At 48.9% G+C, this 23,392-nt stretch overlaps 1 protein-coding gene across 9 annotated transcripts in view; it reads right to left on the bottom strand.

The window, feature by feature from the left end:
• SLC9A8 (solute carrier family 9 member A8) overlaps positions 1 to 23,392 on the bottom strand; it is a 70,415-nt gene that overhangs the window by 13,725 nt on the left and 33,298 nt on the right. For 8 of the 9 annotated variants that reach the window (XR_007129863.1, XR_007129862.1, XM_047743839.1 and 5 more), the window contains 7 exons: positions 22,844 to 22,945; positions 21,727 to 21,761; positions 16,430 to 16,573; positions 11,398 to 11,536; positions 9,877 to 9,982; positions 2,354 to 2,470; positions 81 to 163 (listed from right to left, as the gene is read on the bottom strand). Coding sequence is in view for 7 of the 9 variants with exons in the window: in XM_047743839.1 (XP_047599795.1) it covers positions 81 to 163; positions 2,354 to 2,470; positions 9,877 to 9,982; positions 11,398 to 11,536; positions 16,430 to 16,573; positions 21,727 to 21,761; positions 22,844 to 22,945 (726 nt within the window). In the remaining 2 variants the exon portion in view is untranslated. The remainder of the gene's footprint in view (positions 1 to 80; positions 164 to 2,353; positions 2,471 to 9,876; positions 9,983 to 11,397; positions 11,537 to 16,429; positions 16,574 to 21,726; positions 21,762 to 22,843; positions 22,946 to 23,392) is intronic. The other variant, XM_047743835.1, reaches the window with a different exon arrangement.

Raw genomic sequence — 23,392 nt, 5'->3', positions numbered from 1 at the left:
CAGTTACATAAATGAATCCAGAACATGTGGTTATTGATCTACAAATAAGTAATTAAATAAAAAACAAGGAAAATACTTACTATGCACCAGATGACAAAGGAAATTTCAAACTTGTGAGGGAAACTAAAAATGGACAGGCCAAGAAATGCAAACACACATGTTTCTGAAACAAACCAAAGAATGGATTATTCAGCCCCAACTATTTTCTTCTGACGCGGCACACAAGCAAACATTCCACAGCGAGTCAGGATCTACTGTAACACTCCGCTCATTGCCTTGCTGCAAACCGCGCTTCGATCTGCTCGTTTTCTTCTATCGCACGAGCGGCACGTGCTTGCTTATTCAGAATCTCCTCATTTAATGAGGCAGCTGTCAAATAAATGCAAATACATGATCTCCCACCCAGGGAAGATGATAAATATATGAATCTGTCCCTTTGTCGAACAGTCATTGGCAAGGATCCCAATTGCAGCAAAGTGGCAAAAATTCAGAGAAATGACTACAGATACCACATTCCTAGTGTGAAAAGGTCCCTTGGTTAGCTTTCTTGCCAGGGCAGCCAAAGCTAGAGTGGCGACACGCGTTTAATGCTACCATAGGTTGGGAAGACAGCTTGTCCCGGCAGGATCTGCAGGGAGAGCGGCATTTCCGACTCTCGGCTTCACTCCACGGGTCAGATTGAGTCGACGCTGCTCTCTGTGCAAGCAGGTACTTGTGTATCCAAGAAAGAGCACCCCGTGAATTCCTAGCACTAGGTTCCCTGCTGACACAGTCATGTCTCCCAGAAGAGGCTAATCATCAGGGAGACAAGGACTGTATTTTAAAATAGTTGAACGTCATAAAACAGAGAGGCTGTTTTAAAACATTTCAGCCATGTTCTTCTCTAAACATGTATCTTTTTAGAACAAGTCTGCAAGCGGGAGCGTATGCACACCCTTCCCCTCCTTGAATTTTTTTCTTATCTAATAAACATTTTTGTGATCTTTCCAAATCAGTTCATTTAGAACATACTCAGATCTATGTTATGCTTTTCCCAGGCGGCATAAATTCCAATATATTGGTACGTCACGGCTAGTTTAACAAATCCTCTGTCAACAGACACCGAGGCGGTTTCTACTGGTGATATCACCATTTGCGACAAATATCCAGGCTCCACCCGAGGGTAGCTCTGCTGGGTCAAAGAGCACACGGCTTTGACGGGCAGCCCAATGCTCGATGACTCTCCATGAAGAGGGCACCGGGCTATGCCTGTCAACGGGGCCCGCTTCCCATATCCCCGTGCCGGAAGTGGGTATTAGCAAAACTGGAGCATGCCAGCCTGATGGGTACAAAATTATTGGGTGGTTTGCTTTATATTCCTTTAATTGTGACAGTCAGGCTCAGAGACCTTAGCTAGGACTCTGTGAGTGGGATGCCGTGGAAATAAGACCCCAGGACCAGGAAGAGACAGATCTGGATTCTAGACTCCCTTTTCAGCCACGAGACTGTGGGCCAGTCCTCTGACCTCTGGCTCCTGAGCCCCCCTGGCTGCGGAAGGAAGCCCCTGCACCGCCCATCCCCGCCGCCTAGTGCGTGACAGCGCGGAACCAGTGCTGGAAAATGAGCCGGACCCCACCGCAGCGCCAGGGAGGTGCTGGCGATGACAGCTGGGGCACAGCCACCCGGGAGGCCGGTGGAAAGGGACCGTGTGAGAGCGTGTCCTTCGTTGCTAGGTATAAACCACGGAGGAGGCGGGGGAGGGGGTACATCAGAGTGTGGGGAATCAAGAGCTCACACTGAAACTGCCTCACAGAGAGAGTCCTCACAGCAGGCCCCGTGCAGCAGCAACAGGGCTCGTGCACAAGCGCTTGAGTTACGCCCTTCGAGCCGCTCTCATGGGAAAGGAGCCTCTGGACAAGCTGGGCAAAAGCTCTAACAATGTCCCCTTCTCATACACGCACAATGTACGTCAGCTCACGATGCTCTTACGGCCGCCAAACTGAAAGCGTATATTCCCCCCAGGATTTTCCAGGCTCTTGTTTGACTGTGGGGTCTCGTCTCACCTAACCCTCACCGATGCCAGTGCCAGGAGGCATGTTTTTGGAAATGTCACTTTATGATGTTATAAACATTAATCAGTCTCCAGTGTTCATATTTATTCTCATTATTTTTGGTCTTAAAATTATAGGCATCGAATGTTCCAGAAAGTTATCAGGAGTTAGGTTTACGTTATAGGATTTGAAAGCCAGAGCAATAAACAAAAGATAAGGGAGCAAAGTATGTGGCTCTACGGAATTTTCCGTGGGGGAAAGAGGGTGTGGCTGAGCCACGGGCTGCTGGCCTGCCCCCACGGGACCACAGAGGCAGAACTCACCACACAGGAAGGCCACGGTCCGGAGGGTCTGCTGCATAAGGATCTGGGTGACCGGGGACAGGTTATGGTGCGTGTAGTGGGACATCACAATGCCTGAGAACAGGATGGCCATGATGCCTAGAGAGGAACAAAGAGGCAAAGCACAGAGACATGAATAGGGCAGAAAAGCACCTGCTACGTGATACACAAATATCGTACATTTTCTGCAAGTTACTGGGCCCTACAGTGTTACATGTTTTCAGAAAAAGGATAAAAAAGGAGGAAGAAAGTACTACCTGAGGCCTCCCAGAGGCTGCAGAGAAGTGCTACGGGCGCCTTATCTCTGGCAGCTTCCTTACCGGCTGGGTGACCTTGGGCTAAGCTTCTTCCCCTCTCCACGCCTCAGCTTTCTCATCTGGGCAGTGGGACTAACAGCGCCCTCGATGCACCCGTCAGGAGGGCAATGGGGATAAGCCATGTAGAGTGATCACCACAGGCCCCGGGCTGAGCAGGTGCAGTGACAGCTGTCACTGTCACCCACGGATGGAACGGGTGCAGGTGCACCACTCCTGGAGCAGAAAGGGAGCACAAGAATCTGGATGTGGAGAATGGGTGGATTTTTATTTACTTTTTAATATTTTTCTTTAATTTTCCCTTCATCACAAGTTACTCTTATAACAAGAGAGAGAGGAGTGACTAAAAAAGGATCTACGTCCTTTCCTGAAAGCTCTCCATGCGTCTACACCTCCTGCTGCTCACTCGGGACTGAGCGTGGCCCACGGCCCCTAACCACTCCCAAAGCACTTTGCACAGAGGGGTTAGTTACCTCTCCGCGCTGCCCTGCCTTGGCAGCAGAAAAGGGGCCTAATTTTCACATAAGGAAGCAGAGATTTTTATAAACTCATTAAATAAACTGCTAAAATGTATGGATTACAAGTGAAAATTTGTAAGCAGAACTGTAGCTTATTCCTGCCACTTTGTAGACAGGGATGCTGGGCTGACTTTCCACTTGGAAAAGTTGGAAAAGGGTGAAAACCACCCTCGGAGCTGTTTCAAGGTCCCCCCACCCCCATACTCCCTCCTCTCCCACAGGCAGACCCACCCCCTGGTGCGAACAAGGCAAATTCCTATGCTTTTTCATTCTTCCCTGCCAAGGGGGCTGCCAGGAACATTCCAGCGAAGCTTCCCACAATCCCACGAGGCATACCTGACAGGATGGGACAGGGAAAGGAGAGGGCAGGCTCCCCGTGTCCCTCGAGGACTACAGCCCAAGCGGCATCTCGAACCGCTGCTCAGCTAGGTGAGAACGCACACACCGAGACCTCTGGCTGGTTTCCCACTATGCTCCTGCGGGGCCCCCCGGGGGGGGCACCCCGGGCCTGCTGAACCTTCCTGACACTGCCACAGAATCCAGGGAAGGCAAAGCAAAGTGAGACAGAAGGGGCAGAGACCAGAAACTGAGGCTGGAACTCCACCCAATGGCAGTGGGGCAGTTCAGACCGGCTCAGCCCGGCCGTGACAGGCCCTGCACGTGGCTTAGTCTCACAACCCCGACAGCTCCATGCATGGTGCGGTTAGTCCCGGGGTCCAGACGAGCAAGCTGGGGCTCGATCGTGGCACCGATACGTTTCAGTTTTTATGGACTTGATCCTTAGCATCGCCACCCAGGGAGGAAAGTTCCCAGCTTCTGCGTTTCCAAAGCATTTTTGCTTCACTCATCTGCTTTAGTCATTGAAGGGTTATCAACTCCCTGGCAAAGCGGAGACCCCGGAGTTCTTACCTAGAAATAACAGTCAAACCCAGAGGTGCCTGAGCCATGTTTAGGTTGTGACACGAGTGGCCTTCCACTGACACTGCTGTCCCACCTACAGCAGTCCCAACACGAAACGACCTCTCCAGAAAACCAAAGGATCTGGGAAGTCAGAGGTGACAGCGAAAGTTGCCCTGGGACTGAGCAGCAGCATCCACTGCCGAAGCCCCGGGGAGCCTTCCTGCCCGCCCTCTAGCCCGTCCCGCCTCGGCGCTCTGCAGCAAGAGGGCCGGCTCCGTGCGGAAGGGCTCTGGCTGGCGGGTCAGTCTGGGCATCAGGTCAGGGCTGCAAACTCGGAAGCTTCAGGGGCCAGACAAGAAAGACAAAAAAAGGATGATCAACATGTGGGCGAAGAAGGCACAAGCCCATCTCTGAAGTTCTCCCTGTGGAAGGGAGGGCTCAGTGTTGACCAGTCTTCCTTCTGGCCTTTTGAGAGATGCCAGAAATCTGTTTCGTATGGGAAATCTTCCAGCTTGTAATGACGGCAACTAACTGAAATGTCAACACATTTTCTGGACTGATAAAAAGTCCCCTCTGGAGGCGGAGTTTGGACCCTATGACAACGGGCCCTCAGGCCGATGCAAGAGTGAACAGCCAGCCACCACCTTGACCCAGGGCTAGACCAAGGTCAGGACATCTCTCGAGTTCTGCGGGCTGAAGGAAAGAGTCAGCAGCGGATGCGAAATCCTGAGGGGACAACTCGAGTGTCTGCCCTATGAGCCCTCTCCACCACCCAGACCACCTTCACCCACGGGAGCCGCCACCACACAAGCTGTGAAAACACCAGCAGGTAAATGGAGCAGACAGGTTCACTTCTACAGCTAAAAGCATGGGTATTTTATTTTAAAGATTATTTATTTATGAGAGAGACAGAGCGAGAGCAGGAGTAGGGGGCAGAGGCAGAGGGAAAGGGAGAAGCAGACCCCCCCCCCCCCCCGAGCAGGGAGCCTGATGCAGGGCTTGATCCCAGGACCCTGAGATCAGGACCTGAGCCGAAGGCGGATACTTAATCAACAGAACCACCCCGGCCCCCCAAGGCATGGGTATTTTTAAAAATGCCCTGTAAGGAAGAATTCCTGACACGTGTATTTCTTTCAGAAGGCAAAATCATTTCAGGAAGTAGATAACTAGTGCAACAAAATGGCCAGCTTCAAGGAAGGAAGGAAATCCATTTCTCGTTTCAGCTAAATCCACTATTTTAAATGTCACGAACAATGATGATGAATAGAGACTCAAGTCCAAAGGCAGAAGGTGAAGGGTGTCTATTGTGGTACAATTTCCACTGCACCGCACCTTGCTGTGTTTTGCTATAAAACATCCAGACTCAGAGGTCCAGAGTAAGAGAATCTCCATTCACTAGTATTAAAGGTCCCGACACAGGCCGCCAGTTCTTTTCTTATGCCATAATAAAGCTTATCTGCCTTTAAAATGCACTCAGTAGAAGGATCCCATTATGTATGCAGCATGGATTACCAGCAGAGGGAATTTTTTTCCCCCAGAGGCATTTTTGAGGCCTCCAACACTTACTGCCTTTGCACATATAACAGAACCCCAATTCCTTCCGGGGCCTACAGAACCCTACCAGCTGGGGTCCCTGCCTCTCTGTCCTGCTCTTCCTGGAGTGCGCCAAGCTCCCTCACAGCAGTGTCCCGCTCAGCACTGCCGCCCCAGGTCCTGCCTGGGCTGGCTCCTTCTCAGCACACAGGTCTTAGCTCAGGCACCACCTGTTTGGGGAGACCGTCTTGACCCCCTACCGCATGATGTGTCTGCCCCCATGCCACTATCACATTGCTCTGATCTCGCTCATTCCTGCCCGTTCTTCAGTACCCGAAATTACCCGTATGTGTTTGCCTGCTTGCTTACCATTGTTCTTTGGCAGGTAGGAGCCTGATGTGGTCTTGTTTACTAAGGACAGCCCCAGTACCAAGGACAGTTCTTGGCACAGAGGAGGCATTTAATAAGTATTTGTTGAATGGATGATCAATCTTTTTTTCTTAACATTTTGCAAATCTGTCTGGGAGTTCTTTCCACGGCAGCACAATTAAGTCAAATTCATTTATTTGGTGGCTGCACAGGATTTCGTAGTGAGAACCGCCCAGGCATACTTCATGTCTCCTAGGACCAGTGGCTTGTGGGTTTTCTCCCACAGGCAGCACTGAGGAGCGCCTGGTTGTGCACCCGGGCAGGAGCGCCACACCATGCGTTCTACCTCTGGTAGAATGGAGGTTACATCCCATCCTCCGTGACTCGCCATGACAGTGTGTCGCTCTGCCCCAATCCCCCTCCCTCAGCCCACTGTTAGCTAAACTGCAAAGCTGGGGTCTGTTCAGCCCTGAATCTTCAGAGCCAGAGGGCAAAGTGGCCCTTGAAACTGGCAATGACTAGACTCGTTAAGACTGACAGAGTCAGAACAAAGATTCCGAGAACAGCTAACACTAACTCATAACTAGGGGGCCTGTTTAATTTGCTACTGAAACCAGGATGTCTGTGACAGGGAAAAGGCGTGTCACTAATTTACATATTGAGGGTGTCAGGGCCAGCAGGAAGTATCACCCCAGCATGTCTCTTGTCAGGACTCTTACTCGCATTGTTCCCTTTAACCCCTGACCCAAGGGCCTTGGGTGGGGGGTGCCCTTCTATACCATCTATTTCATGAGGAGGAAGTGGATGCTCAGAGTGGTTAAGGCGGCTCTGTGACGTTGCACAGCTAATGAGGGGCAGGGCAGGGATCCAACGCAGGTCTGGCGTCCTTAACCACTGTGTCTGAAACACGTGATTAGGGTGTGGGATTTGGAGAACAGCACCCTGCTGTGTATTGCTGGTAACTGCTTCCTCAGTCCTCTGTGACAGAAGTGCAGGAGGAGAAGGAAGGGGGGGGGATAGCAAACATCACCCCCCCACCGGCTGTACTCTCACAGAGGGACTCCAGGGTCCTCACACACACCAGGGCTATCCTACCCTTGTCTGAAAACCATGTGACAAATATCCCAAAGTCAAATATGGGCCAAGCCCAGCCAACGGCCCAGAGGTAGCTGAGCCTGCTCTTGGCTCGCATGTGCTGTTTCTGCCCCCACTGCCCACTGGTTTGTTTAGCAAAAGCCCTCAAAAAAGTGAAGCTCCACAAACAGGAAACACTGCCGCTGTGGAGACAAGAAAAACACTCCCTGGTTTTGATCACAAATTCCAAATGGAGGCATGAAATACATCTTTGCCAGCAGGTACTTGGTGTTCATCTCAAAGGGGTGGGGAACAGTTTAGAAAAACAAAGGTAAAAATAGCCAAGCTAGAGCCAAATGACTCACAGGTACTGTTTATGTAAGTGCCAAAATTCAGGAAAGATAAGAGAAGGAACTCGATGGCAGATACTGGGATGAAATTATCCAATAGAACTGATGGGAACAAATCAAATTAAGAACAAACAAAACCCTGAGGTTTACCAAGAGTTCTCTAGTGAAAATGGCCAGAGTCCTTTCTGCTTCCTTCTTGGCAGGATCTGCCCACCAACTGTAATTCTAGAGAACAATCTGCGGGGAAGGAGAGTTCTGCTCAATGGAGTAAATAAAAACCACTGGGGACTTCCATTTTGCTATGCCAACTGCAGTCCTGCTACAAACAACTAGAAAACCTGATCAAAGATAGAAAACAAAGGTGTCTTCTGACGCTGGGTACTACAGGGTAGGGTTGTCAGGAGGGAAACATTCCTGACCAAAGGGAAACAGCGGCCGGCCACTCCCGCTCCAGGCCCTGACCCAGCGCAGACAGAGCTTCCAGGCTGAGGTTTGGGGGGGGGGGGGGGATCTCCAAAACCCAGCCCAGCAGAGTCAGTCTAGCTGAGAAGAGATAAATGAGAGCTGCGGGACATGAAGCAGCCAGAGTAACAGAGAAGGAGGCCTGCACAGAAAAAGAGTTCTCGAGGGCTACAGCAGTGTCCCCTTGAATCTTGGATTATACTGGTCTGTACACGTGTGGGGTGAGATCCTACGAGCCTAGGGAGACTTACCACTGATAAGGAACAGGCCAACAATTTCTGAAGCAGGCACAGGGCTGGGAAGTTTGTGCTCCCACAGGCCAGAGTGGGGAGACCTTGTAATACAGGAGACAGGACACGGAGTCCTTAGAAGGGCACTGTGTTACCTCCTAGTGTTACTCTAGACCTGAGGACAAAGTCTGAAAGTAAACCTCAAAATGATTAAACTGATTCCAAGAAACTTGGATACACCACGGAAGAAGATCCAAAATTCTATGAAGAATACAAGAAAAATCTAGTAACTCAACAACATAATAAGGTTTACAGTGACTGGCATCCAATCAAAAATTAACAGGCAAGCAAAGAGCAGGAAAACATGACTTACAAGCAGAAGACACTGACCAAGAAAGACTTGGAACTGATGGAGATGATGGAATTAGCAAATAAGGATGTCACAGCAGCGGTTACAAACATGCTCCATTGGCTCAAGAATGTACAGACAATCACGAACACGGTAAGGAGAGAAATGCAGGATATAAGAAGGACCTAAAGGGAACTCCTGTGTATGAAAAATACACATCTGAAGTGGAAAATACACTGGATGGACTAGCAGGACAGCGAGCATGGCAGAAGGAAAGACCCATGAACATAAAGACACAGCAAGAGGAATGAGCCAAAGTAAAGCATAGACAGAAGAAAAAAAGATTGAAAAAAATTAAAAAGGCAAAGTATATTATGGGATGATTGAACACTGTCAATTGTAATTTTAGTAATTGGACTCCCAACAGGAGAAGAGATGGGAAAACAGAAAAAAGTGTCTAAGAAATGGGTAAAAATTTCCCAAATTTGGTGAAAAGCTATAATCCCATAATTTATAAACCCAAGAAACTCAACAAACCCCAAGTGGAATATAATGAAAATTATACCAAAGTATGTCAAAATCAAATTGCCACACACCTATCAGAACGGCTAAACGTTTAAAAATTAAAATAAGTGTTGATGAGGACGGGAAGCAGCTAGAACTCTCTCAGGCATTCTAGTGGGGATGCAAAATGGCCCAGTCATTTTGGAAAACACTTGGCAGTTTCTAAGAAATACATACTTACCATATGACCCTGCAACTTCACTTCTTAGTGAAGTGAAGTTTCATTTATCCAAGATAAATGAAAATAGCCTCACATATTCATACCCCAAATCTGGAAAAACCCCAATGCCCTTCAAATGAATGACTAAAATATGGTACAGTAAGAATGTGTAAACTACTGACACATGCAAAAACATGTCTTTCAACAACATTATGATCACTAAAAGAAAGGAGACACAAAAGTCTGTATGCTATGTGATTTCATCTGTAGGACATTCTGGAAAAGGCAAAACTATCATGATAGAATGCAGATCAGTGGGGGCCAGGGCCCTGGGCCAGGCCAGGGGACTGACTGCCCTTGGCGGTCTGACCCCATCCTTTCAGTGAAGGCCCTTTCGGGGACTTGGTCTGGGAAAGGGACAACACGGGAAGTGACATTTTGATCTCTGCTACAGGGTGGTGGGTGAAGAGAAGATGTGACCATGACAACACTGAGCCCCTGAACCCAGCCAGGTCTAAATTCAGAGGTATTCCTAACGGGCCAGTAAATCCCCTTTGTTGCTTAAGCTTTGCTGAGCTGTGACTGTCTCTTGTGATTGGAAGTGACCCCACTGACATAATCTCTTCCACCAGGCAGGACAATGTGCCATCAATCCCAGCAGTTCAACGTTTCTGTCACTTACCCGAGAGGGAGATTCCTTCTGCGAGCCCATAAGGAAGATAAGCAAAAATGATCATCATGCCAAACTCCAAGGAAGGCGTTTTCCTCAAGTCAATATGTTTTAGCACGTAAATAACAGTTGTCAAGGAAAAAGAACCAAGGGACAATTGATGGGAGATGTTGCCTTCCAAATATACAGGGTAGGCAATGGATACGAAAGGCTTCGGAACATCCCAGGGTAACATGTGAATATCCATTGTTTTCTTTTCCTTTGCAGGGAGACTGTTGTTTTAAGAAGGGGGATCTCACAAAACACTAAGAACTGGAAATTCTGGAAAACTGGAAAAATTAAAATCAACCTAAGTCAACTCATTGAAAAATGCTGACTGGGAAGGCTGGCAGTGTGCCGGGGCTGCGGGGGCAAGGCTGGGGCCATGGCCAGGAGGACAGCCCGTGCTGCCAGGTCCCTTCCAGGGCCATGTCACGCTTTCCCCCCTTCCTCCAACATCAGATAAGACAGCTGAAGGGGTGTCTAGAACTCTCGGGGAAAGTGCCCCACTGGAGGACCTTCTTTCACATTCCTGGAGATTTCTAAACTCATGCTCCTATGAAAGGAGAATCTTCTCTCTCTTCCAGTACAGCCCACGCGCCCGTGCTGGGGCTCGCAGCGCCCATCCACTTGGCTTCCGCAGAGCCGGTGCTTCTCCATCCCCTCCCCGTCCAGGAGAAAGATAAATGTGGAGGAAAATACTGATCTAGAAAAAGTTTTTCATTCTGTTTATTGGTACAATATGAGAAGCTGTCAGCCAACAATGGAGACTTTAGACTTCTGGACAAAATGGGGGAAGGGAAAATTCAACAGGATGGCAGACCAACGTGCCTGTCACAGGCAAGGGTGGCTCTTCCGGCCATCTGTGGAACACACTGCTCGTGGAGGAGGGCCAGGTGGCCGGCTCCCCGAGACGCAGGCCTGGGCTCCCACAGAAACGGTCTGGTGCCTGTTCCTATTTTAAACGTGACGAATTTTCTACAGCAATGAAGGTGTCATTGGTCCTAAGAGCCTCTCTCCTCTTCTGGCTAGAAAAGTGTATGGGCCATTGAGCAGTGCAGTCAGCGTGAACAGCCTGGACGGACTCACTTTGAAAGGCTCTTTTCTGGCCCTCCAGATAAACACTTTCAGTGGGGTAAAGACTCAGTTTGGTAATTTCAGAGGAAGTTAATTTCCAGTTTTCTGACTGTGACAAGTGAGACAGGGGAACCTGAAAATCTCAAGTGAGAAGTTCCCCTAATGGTGGGATCTGAGAGGCAACAGTGTGCACGACCGCGGCGTGGGAAAAGGGACGTCCTAAATTGCACATGTCACACCTCGAAGTCCTTGGGTTTCAATGCAAGTGCTCCTTAAGACAAAAGTACACAAAGGTCCTCCTTCCAACACTGCCTTAGACTGAAACGGGCCCCTTAAGGAAGAGGGGGAGATGGCTGGAGATGGAGATAATAATGAAAATCTTCTCAGCCACGCGTGTTCATCATATTAAAAGGATATTAATGCAGAGATTAAGCCAGTGAGAGTGCCGAGTGCTGCTGAGCCAAAGAACATTTTGAGGAAGTAGCCAAGGGCTTGTAAAAATGTTTGCCACCCACTGACATCTGACATATTTTTCCTTGTTAAACCTTCAGCTGTGCTAGGAAGTAAAAGAAAAACAAGAAAGAAGTTAAAATGTTATAGAGAAAGTTATTAGAAATCAACTAAAACTCAACACTGACTCTTTTTTTTCTTTTTTGCTTATTCAGTCTTTCATTCCTTCCATCACTGGGTTAGGTCACTTACTTGTTCACCTACTTTGTGAACTAACACCTACTGTGTTAGCTTTTGTGGGGGGGCGCGCGGGGTTCAGAGAGCCTAGCAGAGTCCCTGCCCTGCTGGGGCTCCTTCTGTCTGGTAAGGAAGACAAACAAGGAGAGAACAAGTGACCACACTGGGGGGAGGGCAAAGGGCTGCAGAAACACAGGGTGTGCGTCTAACTCAGCCGGGGTGGTGGTCAAGGAATGCTCCTCCTGACGTGTGGGCTGGGTTCAGCTTTAGAAAAAGAGAGTTAATGGGGGAGGAAATGAGGGCAAGTGCCCCAGGCAGAGGGAACAGCACGTGCAGAGGCAGGGAGCCCGAGAATGCACAGCACATTCTGGGAGCATCCAATTACGTAAATCAGCATGGCTAGAACCCAGGAACGGGACGGGGTGGGGGCACTGGTGGGGAAAACGGTGGCAAGAGAGAAGTACGACCAGCTGCCATGGTAGCCTGGGAAAGGCAATTGACCAAGCTCGGAGTTGGTATTTCACCCCGAAGGCCCCAGGGAGCCATGGGGGGTGCTTCTATTTGCGGGGAGAGGGGACGGCAGCAGGGATCCTGGGATAAAACTTGGAATTGAAGCATCAGCAGGAAATCTGAGCACGGAGCAACCTAAAGAAGAAATGTCACAGGGAAAGGGCCGAGAGAGTGGGTTAGGAGGCATCAGGAAGAACCGAAAGAACTTTCCTTCTAGGATAGCAGAACAAAGTAAAATGTTAGAAGCCATTAAATTCAATTAATGGTTTTATCCCGAAAGGGAAAACCATTATACCATGACAATGGAGTTATCCTCATTAAAGATCCTCCTCCTAATGGATTCTACCTTCAGACCACCTCTCAGATCCAACCACTTCTCTCCCTCTCTCTCCTTACCATCCTCTGTCCCAAGCCTTATGCCTCATTGCTCTTTCTAAACATCCTTGTCTTCCTTCCACTCACTGGCCTGCATGATCCTTTTCAAATGCACAATCTGATCGGGTCACCGGCCTGCCCAAACCTATCGGACAGTTTCCTACTGCTTTTCAGGAGGAAGCCCGGTCTGAGCAGCACCGGACCCCTGTGTCTGCCAGACCTCGTGACCCCATCTCCTCCTCACTCAGGAAGGGTCCCACTGTCATGGGACCATGGTCATCTTTCACTGCTCCCTGGCCCCAGCTCATCTCCCAATCTGTTCCTCGGAACCTAGGGTCAGTGTCACTTCCTCAGGGACACCTGCCCTGACGCCTTCACATATTCTGGGCTCTCCTGGAACCGGACTTCTTCACAGAAAGTGCCAACTCATGAGTCATTCATGAGTTGCCTATGTCCATCTTGTTCACTGCTACATGTCCAGGGCCAAAGGCAGAGCCTAGTATACAAAGGCACTCAGTAAACAAAACAAAGAATTATCAATAGAAATATTTGGTTTCATTAATCAGCGTTTCATGAATTGGTATAATTTTAAGGCAGGATAATCTCTGATTAAAGGGTAGCTTGGTCAAATAACCTCAGGAAGTTTTCTGTGATGATTCACAGCACAGTGTAACATATAACATAATAAAGGTTCTGAAAAGTCCTGCAAAAAAAGAAACCTATCTTTTTTCACATAAAGTTTTCCAAACTCACCTGAACACACCATCTCCTCCAACCCCTTCTTTCCCAGCTGACCACAGGTTAACACCCTACCTTGGGGACTGCTGAGAGCCAACATGGGTTCTCACTGGGCAAGTGTTTTTGAAGGCTAAGCTCACCCACAGTTCCCAAATGGACCTGCAGGCTACCAGCACACGGTGTCCAGCCGCCATCCCTTAAAGCTGGTCCACTGGCTGGGGCCACTGTTTTCCTTTCATGCAGAGGCCCCATGGAAGTGACTTGCTGGTAAGGTCACATCAAGGGTGGACAGCAGACCCAGGACAGAAGCCAATGGTTTATGAACTCAGGATAATTGAAAGTAGAATTTGGACTCTTTCTGGCCTGGCAAATTTCTACCTTTTTTATTTCTCGCACTTAAAAGAACATGAGACAAAGCTGCTTCAGGATCCATTTCATGAGCCTACTTTGCAGCTGGAGAGCACAAAAAGGTTTCCTCTGTAGCAGTTATTGTAAGAATAAATCGTCATACTAACAAATCAAAGCTAAAACTAATTTAATTAAAGTTAATGAAGAAACAAAAGATAGCTTTCTGGCACTTATGAAAATGAACACATCAAAAAAGGGGTATAACTTATTCTCACATTCAGCTGCAAAGATAAGCGTGTCAGGTCGCTTTGAGAGCGATCATTTATGAAGTAGATTCTCAAACAAGATGTGACTCTATCTAATAACCAAGGAAAGGTGACAACAGCCCCCTCCTGTCCTGCTCCCCAGCCCCCCAAAACAGGCACGCCTACCACGCCCGCTGTCTTTCCAGCCTGAAAATGCCTACCGGCTCATGAGACAGCTTGGCTGAGAAGCCTCACTCCTACCCCTCAGAGCAGCTGTCTCCCTCTCATACTCCAGGCACTGCACTTACTCCTCTGGGAGCATCCTTCTCCCACCCTGGACTGACCTTGTCAAGTCCAGCTGTCTCTGAGCGACGTTTGACACGTGGAGGGCCCTCACCAGATGCTGAGGGTGGACAGCCAGCCTTTAGCATCCCACAGCCCCCCCCCCCCCCCCGCCAGCCCAGCCTGCAGAACGCACACATATGCATGCGGCCCACGGCTCCAGTTTTGGGAACTGTCATCACACACGACCTTGGCCTTCAAGAGCACTTTTCCAGGAAGAAACTGTGGCTGCTTACAGTGACTCCATCATTTTTCACTTTCAAAAGAAAATAGCTCCTCCTCTTTAACCTTCTTGTGGCAAAGAGTCCAGGAGAAGCTCAGAAAAGGTCCTACTTCTGACAGATTTTTAAAAACAAAACACATTAGAGAAAAAGCAGTTGAGTTGAGCTCCTAATGTATAAAAATAACTCATGATGCCATCGCCAATTTGAACAAAATTCTTTATCGTGAATGTTCAGTATGTGCAGCCACCAGGACACGAGACAAAAGTCAAAACCCAAAAGTGAAAAGGCTTTCAGAGTAGATCTTAAACGTTACTGCGATAATTGCCTAATAAAGCTACAGAAATCTTTGCCAAGAGAAACGTGAAAAAGCCAGGAGTGGGGAACTTGCTAAACAGATCCAGGAAGTTCACAGAATGAACTACTCTGTAACCAGGAAAATAAGGTTATGGAAGATTATTTTTCCACTCTGCTCAATGGAAGAATTACAATACAGTATACGGGGCATATGTCCCACTACATAAAACACAGGCAGACTTCCAAAATGTTAACTGTAATTATCTCTGGTTAGTAATAATGCACCTACTCTAATTTTCTAAATTTTGTATGAAGAATATATGTATTACTTTTAGAATAATAAAAATGTTTTAAAGTTTTATTTTAAGGTTTGCTAATTAAGGTTGCAATTAAGCAACATTTGGTAAAGTTCTTCTTGCAAGATTAGGACAAAACTAGGACAAACACAGGAAATGGTAACTGGGGGACAGGCGTAGAAGAGGAAAGGATCTAACATTAACTGATGTCTGCTGCTTCTCACACAGGATAGTATTTATTCAATCCTCAAACCCAGTCCTAGGCTGGGGCATTATCACCCTCGCTTTACAGCTGAGAAGCATGTGGCTCAGAGAGGTAAAGGGGCTGACCCAGGGCTACGCAGCTGTGAGTGGCATCAACCTGATTCTAAAACCTGGGTTCCTCCCACTATAAAACATCATTTTATTCCAACGTAAAGAACCTGAATGTAGTCTATAATAAAGCTTTTAAGAAAATGCCAACATCCACAGAGTGGCTATGCTTGACCAGGAATCTGCCAACAAAGGAAACGGGTTTTTCTTTAGCAGAACACAGGCTGGCTCCTAAGGTTCTCTTAGCTGATCTGTGAAATGCTGTCCAGAGCTCTTTCCTCCAACTGCTTTGACTGCCAGTGCCTTCTCTGGTTTTGCTAAAACTGTCTGGGTCTCCTACCCATACATGCTAATGAGCACTACAAAAGACAGAGTTCAAGGAAACAGTCCTGCGTCAGAGAGACGCATGTGAGATGACCTTAGAGTCATTTCTTTTTCTCAGTGGCTTCTTGACATTTTAGGATTCATCTATCATTTCTCAGATCCTATCAACAAGGGCAGTGATACTGATGAACAGATGAAAAAGAGATTTACTGTGTCCCAAGCAGCTTTCACGCAACAGCATCTCGAGCTGGGACGTGTGTGAGCATCGCTGGCTCATTCTCCACCAGGGGAAAGGAAGGTGCTGGGCGACAGCCCCTCAGGGGGAGAGCAGGGCCTCTGCCTACTGCTTCTGTCTGCACCGAAGCTGTCCACACACCCATCCCTCAACTGGCTGCTCCCTCCTATGCTAGAACTAATAAAGCACCTCAGTTCTTGGGTCTCACCCCAGAGCAACTGAATCAGACGCTGGGAGGGCAGGGCCTGGGACTGCTCTGGTTAATAAGCACCCCTGGGACCTGGATAAGAAGCTGCACTTGAAACCACTGCGGAAAGGTCCTAAAGGGCGGGCTTGCCTCTGCTCAGCCTGGGTCTTGACAGCACCGCTGGGGTGCGTGAGGGCTTGTCGGGATAGAACACGGAGAAGCGCGTGACCTGGCCGCCCAGAGGACAAGCAGCTGTTCGTGCAGCTGCCTAGGAACAGCTGTCTCTCTGACACCAGGACCTTCAGCGACAGCCTTGAAGAAAGGACACTCACTTGGTCAGGACAATGGAGACTGCGTCGTTGAGGATACTCTCTCCAAAAACCAGCATGTTGAGCACCGGGTCCACGTGAAGCGCATTGAAAATGGCAATAGTGGCCACTGGGTCGACGGCAGAAATCAGGGAGCCAAACGCAAAGCTGCACAGAGGAGAAAAGGAAGGGGTCATTCAGCGACGCTGACCATGGGGCCCACACAGTAAAACAGCAAAGCCAGAGCCCGTATGCGGTCTGACACGTTCGTACACACCGGAGCCGCGGTAACTGGAGGAGCCGGTGTCTCTTCTCCCGCCCCACAGGCAGTTGTTAGAATAGCCTGGATTCTCACCCTGAGTCCCCGGGCTTTATCTGACCAATGATGGATGGCAGACTTGTGCTGAAAATACATTAGACATCCCCAGCCTTCTTTGTCAGAGCAGCCAGAACCGTGATGGCTCATGGGGCCTCCCCCCACAGGGCCCATGAACTCCTGGGTGTAACCCCTGCCTCTCCCTTGGCCACCAGAGTGCCACCTGTGACTGGCCGTAGGCTCCACTTAGATTTGCAACATCTCAGAGAGTACCAAGAGTCAGCAGCATCTCTGGGGTGCCTCAAGGGGATGGCAGACACCCATGCCAGCACCACCCCCCACCAGGCCAGCAGCTCCCCCCTAACAGTGCCCAGGAAGGTGTCACTCTCTCCAAGAAAGAGCTATTAATTGCCCGAAATGTTTCAGGCACTGAGGCCAATAACGACCACGTCCCGGGCACAGTGTGGGCACTTTACGCACAGAAACTTGTTATTCCACACAGCCCCCATATGTGGTGCCACTATTATTGCCCCAGCTACGTAAAAGGAAACAGGGGGACAGGGAGGTTAAGGAACTTGTTTAAGGTCAGACAGCTAAGAAGTGGCAGAGCCAGGATCCAAACACAGGCCATCCGGCTCAGAGTCCGTGCTCCTGACTGCTACGCTGGACATAGCAACATGCAGACACCAAGGGAGGTTCAGAAAATGGCAAACATTACATGGAAGATCAGAGTGACCTGGCGGGGGCAGCAGGGTGGGCCACCTAGACTGGCTGGTCAGAAAAGAACCCTGAAGAGATGACTCTTACTGAAACAAGCATCTACATGATAAAGAGTAGATGGCCAAGCCAGGATCTGGGGACAGAGACAGCAGTGAGATGCCTCTGAGGTGGGAGCGAGCTTGCTGGCCTGAGAAACAGACACGTGAGTATGGGAGCAGCCCGCAAGGGTGAGCGGCAGGACATGTCGGAGGCTGGCAAGCAAGGGAGCAAGGGAGGGCCTCATGGGCCACCTCAGGAGCCTGGATGATTTTTTCTCTCAACTTGCCTTTTTACCCCTAAGAGTTCTCAAAAGCCTTCCAATCCTGTCAAATGACATGCCTGGCACTGCTTTCCTTCTAGGCTCAGCAGACAGACGAGGTCTGCCCCCTTCTACAACATGGGACAAAACAGGGACCTCCAACGGGGCAGACCTGGGTAAAGATGGAAGCCAGAGCCCGGCCACCTCTGTTTCATGCCCTCGCCATGGGCACAGTCTGGGAGGGAAGCGGGAGCTACTTGCCCGAGACAGGGGTGGGCTCTGTCCACTGCACCATCCCCAGCAGCCCCGTACAATCACGTGAGTCGGGGCTCAGGGAGAGCGGGGCTACTGGGAGGAGATGCCTGGCTGCCTTGCCAGCTACAGTGCGCCCTCTGAGTCAATGATCCGGCATTCTGGTCTCCAAGGCAAGCTCCCTGTGTCTGACTAAGGCGAACCCACGCAAGCTAACTGGCTCACCTCAAGGACAGCGTCTGGATCTCAAGCTGAGGAGGAGATCCCGAAAGACAGTCTCAGTTCAGAGCTCAGTTCCACACCTGCCCTGTCCTCACAGGCTGTCACAGGTCACCTGCCTCTCACCTCACTGGGAGTCCCCAGGGAGTGGGCACTACATGTTAGTCACGCATACTTTCTCGGGATCTGTACTGAGCATGGCCCAGAGGTATTTGGGGGAGGCAGGCAGGAGGGTGGAAGAGGAAGAAGGCGAGGGAAAGAAGGAAAGGTGACACCACCAAAGGATTGCCAACCTGGGGGGTGGGGTGGGGGGGCTGCTGGCCGGCAGCGGGCCTTGAGGCCCTCCTGCTGCACCCTGACCTAGAGCTTGTCTTCTTGTCTTTAACTCCCACTCTCTTACCCCAGGGCAAAACATCAGGGGCCTCAAGGAAAAAGAATGTCTAAAAAGCATTTTCTGAATGTCCAAAAAGAAAGAGGTGGGGGTGGGGAACCAGGGAGCCCCTGGTGGCTTATGTGTGGGGTGCTGACCTTGTGCGGCTCCAACCCCGAGGACAGGGCAGCGGAGCAGACGGTCATGGTTCTCTCTGCCCAGCATCCACACCCCTGGTTTGGGGAATAGCACCCCCATTTCCCTTTGGGGAGCCACACCTCCCCTCCTCTCCCCCCACAGAGTTGCACAGGGCTCTAGGAGTGGGCAGGGGACCCAAGTTTGGTCAAAGAGGGCCATCAGCAGGCATTTTACCAGGTCATCGGGAGTTAGGTTGGCCCTTTTGGCCGGGAGAGCTAACGTGAGGGTGACTTGAGCCCGAGCCATCAGTGCTGCCTCGTGAGGCAAGCGGTGGCCGAAGACGAGGCCAGTTGAGAAGCGTGTGCAGAGATGCGGCGAGAGGAGAGATTCCTGGACAGCGTGGGCCCTGGGGGCCGTCATGCTGGAAGCCATCATTCTGGAACACTTCAGTTCTCAGCCAACAACCTTCTCCCTGCCTCCAAAACTACTTGTGTTGGGTTTCATTTGTGCCAGAAAAGGCCTGACTGATGTTCTTTGTCCCGATCCCTGTAGCAACCTGAACTGAAACAAGAGCAGGAACTAGAAGGAGACAGACTGATGAATGGACAGAGGGAGGGACGAACGGAAAGATCCATGTTAAAGCAAAACATACAGTGACAATGATGTACTATGTGTTGGCTAATGAATTCAAACTAAAAAAGAAAGCAAATACACTTGAATAGTAATCGAAGACATGTGGTGGTCATTTGGGATCCGCTGTACATGCTTGGTCTTTTCTGCATGTTTAAATTTTTCATAAGAAGCTGGGGGGAAATGCTTTGCATAAATCACAGAACACATTTAGCTTGGGCTGGGGATCCAGGGTGGGGCAGAGCCTTCCTGGCGGTGAGCACGGAAAGTCTTAAGTATGAACAACCCGACTTATCGAGAGCTCCGTCTCAGGAGTCCTGTCATCGTGTGATCAGCTGCTCCCCCTTCCACTTTCGTGGCTGGTTCTTTATAAGGCCAGAGGCTAGAAGTTCAAGTTAAAAATGTGTTTTCTTGATTTACTCTATCATCTCATAAGACAGCAACATCACCAAGTGAAAGACCGGCGTGGGGATGTAACTCCGCTGAGTCCACCAGTGACCTCGCTCTCCAGCAGAACCATGGCTCTGATAAAATCTTATGTGCAACCAAGTTATTTTTACGTTTTCTGTTGTGCAGAGGTCTGTGGGTCTTACATTTGACCGACCTGGCGTTTTGAAAAACTAACTTGTCACCATTTAAAATCTAGAAAATTCACGATTAAAATCTAGAAACCGGGCCTCTTGTGGGGGGAAAAATGTTTTTTTAAGATTTTATTTGTTCATTGAGAGAGAGAGAGAGAGAGAGCACAGGCAGGGGCAAAAGAGAAGAAGGAGAAGCAGGCGCCCCGCTGAGCAGGGAGCCCGATGTGGGCCTCAATCCCAGGACCTGGAGATCCTCACCTGAGATGAAGGCAGATGCTTAATCTTAACTGAGTCACTCAGGTGCCCCCTAATTTTTTTTTTTTTTTTTTTTTTTAATATTTAGTACTTCTGGGCCCATATTCCCACATGGTGATTAATGGGTAGAGCTGAGAAGTCGCCTTCAGACAAGGTGCGCTCTTCCACTGTGGTCATCCAAAGACGCACAAGGACACGCCCCCCGGTTAAGTGCCTGGCCAGGCCCTGTGGCTGTGTGTGTGTGCGACGGCTGCCTCATTTTCCCCAGAGCGCTCCCCATGTGGGGGACAGTTGTTTTCTAACAAGAAAGAAGTGTCTGCACACACAGAGAGAAACCCTACCTGGTTCTTACTCTCTGCTTGTCAAAGGGACAATTCTTTTACTCCTCTTTCCCTCAACATCCCGATAAACACTGGTTTGATTCAATGCCACAAGAATTTATCAAGCATTGTCTATATCTCTAACCAGTTGCCCCAGAAAAGGTTGAAGGAGTGAATGCCCTGACATCTTCCTTTACAGGAAGGGGTATGGGGTGTTTCTTTTCACTTGCAAAACACCTACAAAATGTGGGCCTCAGTTCTGCTTTATTTCCAGCTCCTTATGGAATAGGAATGTGATTTTCGCTACTTGTTTATATGTCAGGACTATCTTACAATAAAAACTCCAAAATTTGTGTTCCTGGTGGAAAGATGGGATTGGGTTGGCTAATAGCAGAGGCACATTCCCATGAAAGCGGCTTCAAGATTCTAGCCCCCAAGTTGCTGAAGGCTGAAAGCTGTGGCTGGTCTGATGGGAGAGATGGGGCTGAGAGCTGGCTTTGCTTTCTAGCCCCCAGGCAAGCCACAGAAGCAACCACCGGTGGTCCAGAAACATGGACCAAGGCTGTACATGCGCTGGACTTCTCAGAGAGGGGACACCAGACCTCACTCTGCCTGTGTGCTTTTTAAGCACTCGATCTGGTACTATCCAGGAGACAGCGGCCTGGGTTGCTTCTTGCTAAGTCAGTTAGGAAATTCCCGGGCTGGGCTCTGAGATGGCCACTCTGAGTGCTCACTGGGGCAGCATCAGACTGAGCAAGATGTCCACGGTAGAGCCCTTGGCCCTGCCTGCTTCCCCCACCCTACCCCACGCCTGGCTTCATGGGACTCCCAGAGGGAAGACTCTGTACACCTCGCCCCCCACTCCACCCCTAATCTATCCAGAGGACAACTTTTCTTCGTGGCCACTGAGAAGACTCAGAAATTAGCCGAAGATGATTTTGGGTAATGAAAGATGCACTGTGTGGTTAACGGACCAGAGTTATTTTCTCCAAAGCTTAAATTAAATCAGTTATTTTAATCAGCAATGCTCTGACTAGAGATCTTCAAAATTCCACAATATAGTTTTGATTCATTTCTGAGCTACAAGTGAATTCAGCAGAAATCATCAGCAAAACAGAGAGAGAGACAGAACAGAGAAACACCACACCCGGGAATCAACGTGGAGAGAAGTGTCCCCAGTCTGAAAAGGAGTCATACGGGTGTGACAGTATGAAAGATTTACCTGTCTGTCATGTTGAGTTTAGAGATTACATCAGCCTGTAAAATAAAACACACAAACACACAGACACAAAAAAAAACCCCTGGAGAACAGCCAAGAAGATTAAAATGTCCATTAGTGCTGTATTAGAAACTAATAAGGACATTAATCTTCAGTCCCCAAACCACTTGAAAAACAAAGAAAACTCCTAAGTTTTAGTTTAAGCATGCATTCAATCACTATACAACAAAAGTATGGAACAGAATGCTACATCTTTCAGGCCAAATTAGGTCTGGTCTTCTTAAGTTCATTCCCATTTGATGCTAGAAGCTGTGCAATGAAGAAGGGTGCACGACAGACATATTTATCCTGGTGCCTCTGAGACAGCAGTGCAGGTGACACTCAGATGCCATCGGCTTTGGCCGCTCGCTGCCCACAGAAGCAGACACATCTGACACACACACGAGGAGCCTGCCAGTCACCCAGAGGCCTGAATCTCAAACTTAGTTTATGGAACTGGGGCAGGCAAACTTTCTGCAAGTGCCCATAAAGGAAAAGAACTATGACATGCATAGACATGCAGAATGCAAAATTAGAGATATTACCTTTCTGGGTAGATTAAAAGTAATGTGAACTCAAAGTACAGAACACTGGGAACTGGTTTAGCAATGGTGGAAAATCCAGAGTATGTAATTCTATGGCTGGGCAGCTTAGAATTGAGTGAACATATTCAGAATTTTGATTTTTAAAAATTCAAATTTTCATTAAGAAACAGTGCTTAATCCTGATTCAGTCTACTTGATAACATAACCAATACTGTTATAATCTGAAGACCTTGGTGGTATATATTCTGCTTTATTTTTAGCATTCTGTCTTAAGAAATTATTGGCTTGCAAATAAGATCCAAAACTTTTGGCATTATGGAGAAAATTCACTCAATTCCAGACACCAACGCTCTTTGAGGACACTTAGAAACAATTTCAGCATGCCTTTACTGTGCCTCGTATGAGTTTGGATTTCCTTCCAGGACAGCATTTACCTTGAACGTGAAACCCAGGCCCCACAAAGTCCCTACCCCACCTCCCTGCACTAGCTCTAAGAATGTGAGATTCTCAGAATTTTTCAAAGATGTTTCTCTTACCTGACCCAGAAAATAAATTCCTCCACCTACTACAAAAGCGGAAATTGCTGTACCGAAAACAGCAAACAGGGTGATGGAGCCAATATTTTGAAAGAAGTTACCCTGTTGGAAAGAGCAGAAATAAGAGAACTGCTTAGGGTAGCTGGTCCAGTTGGTGAAGGCATGCACACCCCACCTGGCCCTCTGCATACACTTGATTCTCTGCAAAAGACCACCCACCTGGTTTGTGCTGTCTTCACTTTGACCCCCCACTTCCGCTCAGAACGCAGCTAAAACCCAACCAAAGCCTGGATGGTTGGACCCCTGTGAAGGCCTCTAACCTCCCCTTTGCTCTCTGGGTTCTAGTCGCACTGGTAGCTTTTGGTTCTTCGAACACAGCATGCTCCCTGGGCTTTGACCATTCTTTCTTCTTCCTTGTTTGGTGAACTTGAATCATCCTAAGATCTTAGGGCGGTCTGGCTCTTCCTGAGGGAAACCTGCTCTCATCCCTTACCCAGGTCAGATCCTATTCTATGCTCTGAGTGCACAATAACCCTTTCCTGGTATCGA

This window comes from Lutra lutra, chromosome 9 (genome assembly GCF_902655055.1).
Source record: "Lutra lutra chromosome 9, mLutLut1.2, whole genome shotgun sequence".
NCBI lineage: Eukaryota > Metazoa > Chordata > Mammalia > Carnivora > Mustelidae > Lutra > Lutra lutra.
This window is presented reverse-complemented; position numbering and strand designations above follow the sequence as displayed.